General features: G+C 38.9%; 1 protein-coding gene across 2 annotated transcripts; it reads left to right on the top strand.

The window, feature by feature from the left end:
* Window positions 1–2,124: 2,124 nt before the first annotated feature.
* Window positions 2,125–9,224, top strand: hbegfa (heparin-binding EGF-like growth factor a). 2 transcript variants are annotated; one of them, XM_062043763.1, is made up of 6 exons: window positions 2,125–2,371; window positions 3,512–3,763; window positions 3,844–4,042; window positions 6,508–6,663; window positions 6,795–6,881; window positions 8,424–9,224. In XM_062043763.1, the coding sequence occupies exons 1-5, from the start codon at window positions 2,329–2,331 to the stop codon at window positions 6,865–6,867; spliced, it is 723 nt and encodes a 240-aa protein (XP_061899747.1). In that variant the 5' UTR covers window positions 2,125–2,328; the 3' UTR covers window positions 6,868–6,881; window positions 8,424–9,224. The 2 variants fall into 2 exon arrangements, with proteins under 2 accessions (XP_061899747.1, XP_061899748.1); XM_062043764.1 differs by lacking the exon at window positions 6,795–6,881.
* Window positions 9,225–13,742: the final 4,518 nt, after the last annotated feature.

Here is a 13,742-nt window from a genome sequence, read left to right as displayed (position 1 = left end):
TGTATTTATTGTGCGACCGAGATGTATGTGATGTACATTAATGGTGGCTAATGACAAAACCCACTTAAAACCACGGTACAATGGTTCACCACGTGACGGTGCTAGTGGGCAGTGTAATATCTGTCACGCTGTCATCTTCCCCTTTGTGTTCTTACAGTGTCAACTTTTTGTCTTCGTCTTCACTTTTTTAGTGGTTATAAATGGTGGGTGGATAATTTACTTGCATCTGTTAGTGATTAGTAAACTTTTACTCTGGATTATTCAAAGCCACAAGGATTTCTGAGTAGGAGTTAAAACTGACACTAAAACAAATTGTTTTTCAAACATTTTTTATTTTTTTTTACAAAAAGTGTACAGTTTGTTCATTAAATATTTTCAAACCAATCCAATGTAGGTCAAAATATGCTAAATATATGAATACAATTTAACTTTGTGTTATAGCCAGGTCACAAAGCAAATTAGCGCACTGTCATAAAACGTCTCATCGATTTTTAATTGATTTTGAAATATGCCAAAGTCCAATTAAAAACGGGCTGTATGCAAACTTTTACACGACGAACTTTCTAAAGTGTGGTAAGAGTTATATCCTGCCCACTTCCGGTAGCACGCAATAACGTCAACTACAGCGCGCAACACATGCGCATTAGCTAATGAGATTTGGTTAGCCGACGTTTGCTATTATTGAATTTATATTTTATAACAACATAACTGCAAGTTTTGTTAATTGCTTCTTGATAGATAGCTTTTTATTTTTATTTTTTTTAATGATCACATATAGATAGAATAGAATAGAAAGTACTTTATTGATCCCTGGGGGAAATTCAGCACCACAGTTCGCTCACAATATACAATAATAATAATACAAATAATAAATAATATAATTTATATAATATATAATATATGAATAATATAAATATATTCTACATATACTCTACATTTAAGTGCAATCAAGGAACATGTGATGTATAAATGACGAATAAATATAGTTACCATATTTATTTATAGTCGATACCACAAAAATTGCCCTAGTGTGTGAATGTAAGTGTGAATGTTGTCTTTCTATCTGTGTTGGCCCTGCGATGAGGTGGGGACTTGTCCAGGGTGTACCCCGCCTTCCACCCGATTGTAGATGAGATAGGCTCCAGCACACCCGCGACCCCGAAGGGAATAAGCGGTAGAAAATGGACCACAAAAACAAATGAATACAAATCTGTGAAATTGCAAAAAATATATATCTATTTTTATATTGCCCCTTTTTTAAATTTTTGGTATGGACATTATTATGTAAACTCAAAGTTATTGTTTTTGTTGTTGTTGTTGTTGCTATTTTTGTATTACAACATTTTATTATTGATGAAGTTGCACTGCATTGTAATCTTTTGTTTTGTGATTATGTGATGTTTTTTGCCTGGACCTAATGGGGATACTTAATAAACTAAACTAAACTATGAATACATGTTTTCATGTTTTTTTTTACATTTATTTCCACTTTCGTCTCTAAACGAGTGCTCATCACTGACTTGCAAGTTTTGTTAGTTGCTTCTTGACAGATAGCTTTTTATTATTATTATTTTTTTGAATGATCACATATGATGTATAAATGACGAATAAATATAGTTACGATATTTATTTATAGTCGATACCACAAAAACGATAATTTACACACATACAAATCTGTAAATTTGCAAAAAATATATATCTATTTTTATATTGCCCTTTTTTTTAAAATTTTTGGTATGGACATTATTATGTAAACTCAAAGTTATTGTTTTTTTTGTTTTTTTGTTGTTGCTATTTTTGTATTACAACATTTTATTATTGATCATGTTGCACTGCATTGTAATCTTTTGTTTTGTGATTATGTGATGGTTTTTTTTGCCTGGACCTCAGGAAGAATAGTCTCCACTGCGGTGTTAATACAAAAAAAAAGTAATTTTTTTAATTTAAATTTTCATTTTTTTTTACATTTATTTCCACTTTCGTCTCAAACGAGTGAAAGGGAGCATCATGCTCATCACTGACTTGCAAGCGTGTGTGTGCGTGTATCTCTGTGGGCGTGGTCAAAGGCGAGCAGTCCCATAAATACGCGGGAGTCCCTGCTCCGACGCTCTTTCCCTCCACGTCTGACACGCACCGGCCGTGTAAAACAACACCCAGAGGCGGAATAAAATTGTATTACCAGAGGAAAAAAAAAATCCAAAAAAAAAAAACAGGATTATTTGTAACCCGGAGTGAGTGGAACTTTATCAACATTTTTTTTTTTTACCTTTAAAAAAAAAGAAGGTATTTTTCCACTAAAAAAAAAGTAATCTGGGAAGAATTGTCACCATGAGGATTTGGACTGTGGTGCTTTTACTGCTTCACTCTCTGGGTAAGTTTGTTTGTTTATGTTGTATTAATGGTGGTAATATTAGAATGACTCGATCACCTCCTCACCTTTTGGCCAACCGGTTGGCTGAAGGGGTCGTCTCTATTTGAGAGCATGCTCTTATGTAAGTGGATATGCTTATTTTTAACTCATATTCTTAGCTATACCGACTGCTCATGCATTTGAATGTAAAGCATAACAAATTGTGGGTATTAGTAGGTATAAGGTGTGGGTTCAAACACACATATTTCAGGTTATGAAGTTAAAAAAGTCCCAATGATTGTCACACACGCACTGGGTGTGGCGAAATTACCCTCTGCGTTTGACCCATCCCCATGTTCACCCCCTGGGAGGTGAGGGGAGCGGTGAGCAGCAGCGGCGGCCGCGCTCGGGAATCATTTGGTGGTTTAACCCCCAATTCCAACCCCTTGATGCTGGGTGCCAAGCAGGGAGGTAATGGGTCCCATTTTTAATCACATAATATCTACGGCTTTTCACACACACAAGTGAATGCAAGGCGTACTTGGTCAACAGCCATACAGGTCACACTGAGGGTGACCGTATAAACAACTTTAACACTGTTACAAATATGCGCCACACTGTGAACCCACACCAAACAAGAATGACAAAACACATTTCGGGAGAACACCCGCACCGTAACACAACATAAACACAACACAACAAATGGGTCCCATACTTTGTAGTCTTTGGTATGACTCGGCCGGGGATTGATGTTCAGAAATATTTATTTGTATATAAAGTTGATAAAATATATACAATTTGCCATGCTGACAGGGTGCTTAGATTTGAAGTTTACTTGATTTGCACAATTGTATATAATAAAAGGGAATATGCATATTGCATGTTGTATTCTTGTATTTCAATAAAGTATTTGTTCATTCATTACATTTTTATTGGCCTAAAATCCTGTGTTTTCAAGGCAAAATCCCATTCAATTCAAAGTAGTATCACCAACCCCTATGACTAACATGAAGTCTCCCCCCCGCCCTCCATCTGAGCTTCAGGAGCATGTTTCAACTTGTCCCATTTAAAACCCCGCCCACCTTGGCCCACTCTTACCCACTTTTGACAATCTGTGCAGCTCTCCTAACTGTTGTTGTCGTTTCCTCCTCCTCGCTGCAGTGGCGTCCAGACAGGCGTGCGGCGCGGCGGTGGACAGGTACGACAGCGACAGGCAGCAGCACACGGCTGTCATCAACTTCCTGGATGTGAGCGAGGACAGAAGGCCGGGGGAAGTGGTGGAGGAGGAGGAGGAGCGCACAGGAGAAGCCGCTATGTTGGAGGAGGATGAGGAGTATGGTGATGAATACTACTATGATGGAGAGGATTATGATGAAAGCACATCCGGGGATTATGAAACGGAAGTGCCAAGAGGTAAAGCTCACACACACCCCGAAGTTATTATTACAAATTGATGGAATGTCATAATAAGATACACTTTTTTTTTTTAAAAGTCGCTATGTCGAGCAAACCCAAAGATCCATCTGCCATCCTGGAGGCGGAAAACCCGGAGGGAGCGAGAAGAAGGGCGAAAGGGCGAAAGCGGGGGAAGGGGAAAGGAAAGAAGAGGGATCCCTGCCTGAGGAAGTACAAAGACTTCTGCATTCACGGCACCTGTCGGTACCTGAGAGACCTCCGACAACCATCTTGTGTGTGAGTATAGCACAGGCCTGGGCAATTATTTTGACTCAGGGGCCAAATTTAGAGAAAAAAAAACGTCTATTTTTAGGAACACTAATACAAAACCTCACAATAATGTTTGATTGAATGCTAAAAACGTTATGACAGACCGCCTTAAAAAAAGGAATGGAATTAAAAAATTTTTTTTTTCTGAATGAGACACCCAGAATGTACATGAAAATAGAGAATGTGGGATTTACAATATTAACTACAAACGATAAAACACTGAATATTGACAACATATGAACGTCACACCCACTCATGGAACAAAAATGCAACAAAACAGCAAAATATGAACGTGAAGGGTACAAATAAACCCACCTACAATCTGATGTATCTGATACATCACTAAGCTTTAGAACTTTGTTGTAAAAATCTCCTTCCGCGTCTGTCCCTGACACCTGCATTTCAGGCTGACACTCTGGAAACACTCTGTGGAAACGCCTCCACCCACACTGCTTGGTACCTGCTGTGACTTAGATTACCATAGTAACTAGAATATCATGCAAAAGCGGAGATTCCAACCGTTGAAATACTTTGTATAGTTCAAGACTTACGGTCCTTTGAAAAAATCACTGCACATCATAATGGCAGCTATAGTTTCCATCTTAAAGATCTAAAAAAAATTATTTGGGAATGTCTGGCGGGCCAGATTGAAAAGCTTAATGGGCCGCATGTGGCCCCCGGGCCTTAATTTGCCCAGGTCTGGTATAGCGGCTTGTCCTTTTTAAAAAAATTATTATTAATCACTCCAACGAAATAATACACAATAATACCAAAATAATACAATTCCAAAACCAAACTCGGCCCAGCAACATTCAGAATAGCAATCAACAGAGCAATTGAGAGGACACACAAACATGACACAAAACAATCCAAAAGTAGTCAATCAAAAATGAATAATATCAACAACAGTGTCGATATTAATAAGAATTCCAACATAGCAGTGATTAGAAATCCCTCCTTGACATTATCATCACAGCTATTTATAAAAAATAAAAACGTTTAAAAAAATGAACAATTCTGTCACAGTGGCTTACACTTCAATCAATCAATCAATCAATCAATCAATCAATCAATCAATCAATCAATCAATGTTTATTTATATAGCCCTTAATCACAAGTGTCTCAAAGGGCTGCACAAGCCACGACGACATCCTCGGCTCAGATCCCACATCAGGGCAAGGAAAAACTCAACCCAATGGGATATACCGTATTTTTCGGACTATAAGTCGCAGTTTTTTTCATAGTTTGGTGCGACTTATACTCAGGAGCGACTTATGTGTGAAATTATTAACACATTACCGTAACATATCAAATAATATTATTTAGCTCATTCACGTAAGAGACTAGACGTATAAGATTTCATGGGATTTAGCGATTAGGAGTGACAGATTGTTTGGTAAACGTATAGCATGTTCTATATGTTATAGTTATTTGAATGACTCTTACCATAATATGTTACGTTAACATACCAGGCACGTTCTCAGTTGGTTATTTATGCGTCATATAACGTACACTTATTCAGCCTGTTGTTCACTATTCTTTATTTATTTGAAATTGCCTTTCAAATGTCTATTCTTGGTGTTGGGTTTTATCAAATAAATTTCCCCAAAATATGCGACTTATACTCCAGTGCGACTTATATATGTTTTTTTCCTTCTTTATTATGCATTTTCGGCCGGTGCGACTTATACTCCGGAGCGACTTATACTCCTAAAAATACCGTCCGTCCCCCCCCCCCCGGGACGGCCGGTGCAGTTGCGTAGTAGGCCTAAATATTCACTGAAAATAAGGCAGAGGTTTTATTCAAGATGTTTAGTATTTTTGGCCACCGCAACACTACACACCATTTCAACAGAAACACTGTGTTTGAATATAGGACAGTAAAACACTTTACTTTAATCAGGTGATTTTTTTTGGCCTACCACTCGATGAAGTCCGTGTACCACAGTTGGAGAATCAACGTTCTAATAGTTGCACCCTTTCCTGCTTTCCCAGTACTTTACAGCAATGATAATTGACATACATATTTGATGATGTAATGAATAATAGCATAGATGTAACAATATTACCAACATTTTATCATTATTATCACCACGGTATTGTTGAATCTGCTCAATAAATACTTATACACTAACGATTGCACAGTTTATGAGAAAAATCTCAATGGTCGGTTGACCTGACACGGTTCAGAGAGCATCATGGGTTCAAATGGCGCTGTGGACAGGAGGACATGTTACCCTCAGATTCATAGCGATTCCGATACGTCCGTACTTGCATCGCATCTCATAAGCTTGACAACACATTGCGTCCAACATTTCCCACAAAGATAAAATAAGTCATATTTTAGGTTCATTTAATAGTTAAGACAAATTTAAATAATGGATCCCTTGTCCTTGAGACGGATTATGAACGGCGCTCTCGTCCCCATGCAGGTGTCACCTGAGCTACTCCGGGAAAAGGTGTGAGTTCTTCACCCTGCCTGTGGAGAAGCCTCAGGAGGGCTACAACCGCACCACCGCTCTGGCTGTTGTAGCTGTGGTGCTGTCGTCCATCTGCCTGACCATCATCGGCCTTTTACTCATGCTCAGGTGAGCCTGATACTTGTGGAACAAACGCACGCACACGCACGCACACACACACACACAAACATATGCGCCAGGGATGAAGGGCTGTTCTTGTGGTATAATAAGGCGGAGCCCCGTTTTCTGATTGATTCCAGGTTTCACAAGCGGGGAGCGTATGATGTAGAGAGTGAGGAGAAAGTCAAGTTAGGGTTAGCGTCCAGCCACTGAAGAGACAATGAAGGGTGAGTACAATCTCAGTTAATAAATCCTACATTCAGAGCATTGAAGGAGTCTGTTGGCAGTGTAGGAGTTCACACGCCCTAAGTCAGATGGCTCCAGCTCACCCTTGAACCTGAACAGGACAGAAAATGACGCATGTTGTCAAGAGGGCTACTGGTAGTGTAGTGGTTCATACTGCTGAGTTAACTGCGGTAGGCTCGAGCTTCCCTGGGACTTTGAGCAGGATAATCTTGATAGTGTAGTAGTTCATACAGCTGACATCATCTGTGAACCTGAACAGGATAATCAATAGGATGAATTGAACCATGTTTTCAGAAGGGCAAGTGGTAGTGTTGTGGATCTGCTAAGTCAATTTGTATAAGGCTCTAGCTTCCCCCTGACCTTAAACTGGATAATCTTGGCACTATAGTAGTTAATACAGCTGGCATCACTTGTGTACCTGCAGTAGAAAATTAAGCATGTTGTCAGAAAAGCTAATTGGTCGTGCGGCGTTTCAAGTCAACTGGTGTATGGAATAGGTTCCAGCTACGACACTGAACAGGATATTATTGGTAGTGTACGAGTTCACACAGCTGACATCACCCTTGAAACCTGAACCGGAAAATCAGTGGAAAAATGAATCATGTTGTCAGAAAAGCTATTGGTCGTGTGGCGGTTTCATATTGCTAAGTCAACTGGTGTATGGAATAGGTTCCAGCTATGACACTGAACAGGATATTATTGGTAGTGTACGAGTTCACACAGCTGACATCACCCTTGAACCTGAACCGAAAAAATCAGTAGAAAATAAATCATGTTGTCAGAAAGGCATAGTCGATCCAAGTTAAAATAACTGGGATGGGCTCCAGCTTCCCTGTGTCTCCGAACAGGATAATATTGGTACTGTAGTGATTCACACAGCTGGAATGACCGATCAAGGGTGTACGCAAAGGCACCTGGGATAGGCTCCAGCTGACCCGTGTTACCTGTAGAACATAAGCAGTGGAAAATGAATACATGAAGTTGGCAGATGGTGTCGTGGTAGTGCAGTGGTTCGTACAGCTAATTTAAATAGGATAGGCTCCAGCATCCCTGTGACTCTAAAGAAGATAATGCTGGTAGTGTGTTGGTTCACACAGCTGACATGACCAGTCCAGGGTGTAGTCTACCCATTACACAATGTCAGCTGGGATTAGCCCATGCAAAGTTAACTGGTATAGACTCCAACTTCCCCAAAAAGGGGTGGGAAATTAATGAATGGCTGTTGGTAGTGTATGGTCAAAAGCTAGGATAGGCTTCAGCTTTCTCGAGACCTAAAACAGCCTGAGTTTTACAAAATGAATGAATTATGTTTTCTGAAAGGTTAAGGGCATTGCCCAAAGTCAGCTGGGATAGGCTCCAGCATTCCCGTGAGCCTAAACACAATAGGTATTAAATAGCCGCAAATAAAAATCACAGTGTAGTTAAAAGCAGGGCAAAAATCACACTCTTGACAAACGTGTTTGGTATTGGTTGATTTGAACCATTGAACTTATATTTGACTTTCTTTTATCCCGTCATGTCAGGCAAAGGAGTGGAGATACTACCTCAAAATAGAAGGATAAGAGAAGAAGGGTCCTCCAGAACATGAAAGGAACGCAGACAGATGAAGAAAGGGAACTGAGGGTGTCTGCTTCACCCTTTGCTGGATGTTCACATTCATAAAATATGGACAGCTCAGCGTTTTCCTGTCGGCCTCGGGGAGAAGACGGCCACATCTGAAAGTGGAAATACTGCACAGGCCGCAGGGTGGACTAGAATGGAGAAGTGTGAGCACCGAGGAAGGAGAAGGAAAGGAAGACGAAGAAGGAACATTTGCTGCTTCCTGACTGTGTGAAGACAACTTTCAGACTGAACTGAATCCATTTCATTAACAACGAGAGCACAATCTGGAATTTTTGTCTGGAAAAAAACAAAACAAACAGGCAGCATTTTATATTTTCCCGCACAAGTGCATTATTTTTTTCTTTCTTCCTGTACAGTAAACGGTTATATTTATACATTTAATTTATTTATTTAAGCTAACTGTATTTATGTAGGTTTAATTAACCTCCTTCAACAATTCAACATGGATGTTACAGTTGTTTTGTATTCCTTATTGGACATTATTTATTACAAAGAACAAAAACAAACAATGCTCCGAGCCCCAGGAGGCAAAATGTATGATTCAAAAACAAATTTAAAAAGTGCCTTTAATTTTGGCACTCAGAACATAATTGATGGCACTCTGATTTTTTTTCAAAAGGTCTTTTTACTGATTAGAGTTTTCATTGAAAACCAAGTTATAGTTGCAGTTAACGCTTAACTCACTTGCTAAAACACCGTCACTGGTGATATATATATATATATATATATATATATATATATATATATATATATATATATATATATATATATATATATATATATATATATATATATATATATGTAAATAAAAGGAGTCCTATACAACATTTTGGACCTTGAGCTGAAGCACTGTTAAAAAAAAATATGGTGTAAATGTGTCTTACAATCATTTAAAGAGAAGCACTTATATCATGCAACATTCAAAATGTGAATTCAAGTGTTCCATGCTTTCAAAAACTACAATTCTGAAGTATTTTTTTTTTATTATTGTGACTCTTTTTCTCAGAACACAATGAATAAAAGATAAGAATTCTCCACTCCTTGTGTTGTGGTTTAATTACTTGTGGGTCTAAAAAGCAGGGCCACCGCTCCCTATCTGCAGATCGCTCGTTGTGCACGGGGCCCCGCCATCAACGGGGGACCCCGTTTAGTGTGAATAAACGCATCGGAAATTTTAATGAATGAATGACAGGGCGCTTTATATGTAACATATTTCAAGCCTCTCCCTGCTCTGTCACTGAAAAGTGTATGGTAATGTGTCCTGACTTCCACAAACACCCCGTGGTGTGCTGTGTTAGTCTTGTAAGCAGAAGTGCTTGGTTTGAATCCCAGCTGGGCAGGTGTCTGAAAAAATGTGTAAATTAATTTTTTAAAATTTATTTTACATTTCAAAATAAAATTCTGCTTAGCGCCCCAAAGTGGCCCAAAAAAGGCTAAAAAAGTGACCAAGAATGATCACATTGTGTTTCACTCATCAGTTAAGTGAGGTCAAGTGTACATTTAGAACTCCCCTGTTTGGCTTCCGGAGTCTGGGCCCAAGTTATTGTGACATTTCAAAATGTCACTGAATGAAAACATCGGCTCAGCCTTAAGCTGTAATTATAGTAAACATAATATTTAAATGTCCTCTTCCTCTTCCTGTGTTCTGAACCCTCTGAAAAAGACTATTGTACTTTCAGTTGTGTTAAGGCTTATCACCTTACCTCCACGCCCTTCAGACTGGCAAACAGACATCGACATAAGCGATTGTTGACATAAGCTGTTGTCGGCACAGCCGAACTGGAAATCAAAGCCAACAGTTCCTTGCACATTTACTTGTGACTTTCATCAGAGACAACAAGAAAATAGTTGATAATGAATGATTTTTTTTCCTGCATTTGTGCATATTTTTACATACTGTATAACAGTGGTTCTCAAATGGGGGTACGCATACCCCTGGGGGTACTTGAAGGTATGCCAAGGGGTACTTGAGATTTTTTTTTAATATTCTAAAAATAGCAACAATTCAAAAATCCTTTATAAATATAAATACAAACCTATCTTTTTTTTCAAATAGTTCAAGAAAGACCACTACAAATTAGCAATATTTTGCACTGTTATACAATTAATAAATCAGAAACTGATGACATAGTGCTGTATTTTACTTCTTTATCTCTTTTTTTCAACCAAAAATGCTTTGCTCTGATTAGGGGGTACTTGAATGAAAAAAAATTCACAGGGGGTACATCACTGAAAAAAGGTTGAGAACCACTGCTGAATAAGAGCAACAGGAATATTATGTACGCTTCGGAGGTGTAATTCAGGAGTTGGTCTATTGGGGGCAGGGGTGTTTGCCTGCTAGTTAGCGCCAGCCCAAGAGAGAAGAAGAGTTGCAGAACCACGTTTGCCGCAATAAAGTGTGTAGGGCAGACCCGGGCAAATTAAGGCCCGGGGGCCACATGCGGCCTGTTAAGCTTTTCAATCTGGCCTGCCGGACATTCCCAAATATTTTTTTTTAGATCTTTAAGATGGAAACTGTAGCTGACATTATGATGTGCAGTGATGTTTTCTAATGACCGTAAGTCTTGAACTATACAAAGTATTTCAATGGTTGGAATCTGTGCTTTTGGATGATATAATAATCCCTGGGATTTATATAGCGCTTTTCTAAGTACTCAAAGTCGCTTTACATGTTAAAAACCCATCATCACAGATATACCAGTTGCTATGGTAATCTAATTAGTTACTATGGTAATCTAATTAGTTACTATGGTCATCTAATTAGTTACTATGGTAATCTGTTACAGCAGCTCAGACGAGGCACCGAGCAGTGTGGGTGGGAAGTGTTTCCACAGACGCGGAAGGAGATTTTCACAACAAAGTTCTAAAGCTTGTGATATATCAGATGTATCAGATTGTAGGTGGGGTTTATTTTGTACCCTTCACGTTCATATTTCACTGTTTGTTGCATTTTTGTTGCGTTTCACTTGATTGTAAAATATGTTGATCGAAAATTTTGTCAATATTCAGTGTTTTATCGTTCATAGAAACATGTAACATTCCATTACGTTTTTTAAGGCGGTCTGTCATAACGTTTTTAGCATTCAATCAGACATTATTGTGAGGTTTTGTATTAGTGTCCCTAAAAATAGATATACCGGCCCCCAAACACATTTTTTTCTCTAAATGTGGCCCCCGAGTTAAAATAATTGCCCAGGCCTGGTGTAGGGTGTCTTGTTGTAAGGTTGAGTGGAACCTCGATTCATGGACTTAATTGTTTTTTGAACAAGGTTCATACATAGAAAAGTTTGTATATTGAAACACATTCCCCCAATAGCTACAGCCTCGACAAAAGTCCATATTTTTGTAAAAGTTTTTATTTTTTGTACACAATATACTGTAAATAAATAATAATAAACACAATGATAAAATAAATGTGAAAATAAAATAAAATAAATTGTCCTCATCCCGCCAACATGCACACACACGCACACACACACACCATCATCGGCGGTCACTCGAACGAGTACGGCGATCCTCCTGGTAGGGGTGTATCCCTTTATGGAGGATGCCTGTGCGTGACTTTGTTTTACGTGGGGAGACTGGTGCACAGACAGTCACCACACGATCCTTGACAGAATCGGGTCAGGGTCCAGTGGCATGGAGTCCAAGACGACTGGGGACCGTTGTGGTAGTTCTTAAATCTACCGTCTTCCGCCTGCTCCGCCGTTGAGGTCCTAACCGTATCCCTGGCTAGGGGGCAGTCAGGTACTAGGCCTTTGCCAAGGGCCACCTGGGGTAACAGTACCCTAAGACCCCCTAGAGGAGCCTCCACTGCCGGATGCACTTTAACGTCATGCCTAGGACACACACACACACACACACACACACACACACACACACACACACACACACACACACACACCCTAATAAAAAAACACTTAAAAAGCAAAGAAAGTAGCACAGTAGCTAACGACAGCAGTGTTGATCTGACTGAATGAGTAATGGATGTTCTGCCGGGCACAAAATAGCTGTGCTGCAAGGCACACAATGGGTGGATGAACCGTCCTTACAATGAAACAAGATTCGACAACAAAACATATTTTCATTAGGTCCGTGGTTTGTAAATAGAAAAGTTTGTACAATGAGGGGTTTGTTCATTGAGCTTCCACTGTATACGGTGACATTTTGTAGACGCCAATACAATTTATATATATAAATATATAATTTTATATTGTACTCTTATCGGATTTTGCCGTATCCAAACTAGCCCAGGGTTGTCAAAGTTAATTAATCACAACAATTATTCCACTAATCATGTCCAAACGCACATTAATCACACAATTTATGCTCATTTTACCTTAGCTGTAGAGGGTTACCTATAAGTGGAGCAGGTTGTTATGCAGTCACTGATGAGGTCAATGCATATGTATGTGCAAAGATTAGTGAAGAGACTGAGTGGTGTGCTCGCTGGAAAATTTCACTTTACCCTGAGTGGACTTCAGTCAAAACTAACCAAGTTTTAAACAAATAAATGACGTGCGTTCAAGCGAAACATTTAAAAAATACTGGTGTATGACATTTTTTTCTAAGGTTTTTTAAATTATGCAAGCATGTCATTTGCTGTGATTAATTGCAACTAATCAAAATCCCAAAGTGTGATTAATGTGATTTAAATTTGTTTATCATTTAACACCAGGAGATTTTTATGGACATTTAAAAATTGGAGTGAAAATGTTTTTGTTGATTGTGCTCAAATATGTTTTTACAATGTTCCAAATCAATTTGATTGATTGCTTTCTTCTATTGGCTAAAACTCTAAAAAGAAATGGTTGTAGAATCCAGTTTAACACTGCCGTGCTTTTTTTTTAACCTTTTTTTTTCACTGAACTGGAAAACACTTTGTGCACATTTTAATGTAAGAAGACAGTAGTGATGGGAAACTTGATTTCTTTTACCGACTTGAGTTTTTTATGAGTGAGTCACTTAATCGGATACTTGATTCACTCGACTCACTCATCAAAAAAGGTGCCTGGGCTGCAAGTTCTCCCCTCAAGACTCAAGTTTTCAATAAGTACCTGTGAGTCAAAGAAACTCAAGGAGACGGAGATTTTTAACGTACAAGCCTGTTTCGCAGGTTTCCCTGCTCTAAAACCCCCTGAAGAGCAGGGAAAACTGCAAAACAGGCTTGTAGGGATGAAATAGCCTGTGTGTTTTTTCCTGACCTAACATACACTACC

This window comes from Entelurus aequoreus, linkage group LG04 (assembly GCF_033978785.1).
Source record: "Entelurus aequoreus isolate RoL-2023_Sb linkage group LG04, RoL_Eaeq_v1.1, whole genome shotgun sequence".
Lineage (NCBI taxonomy): Eukaryota > Metazoa > Chordata > Actinopteri > Syngnathiformes > Syngnathidae > Entelurus > Entelurus aequoreus.
This window is presented reverse-complemented; position numbering and strand designations above follow the sequence as displayed.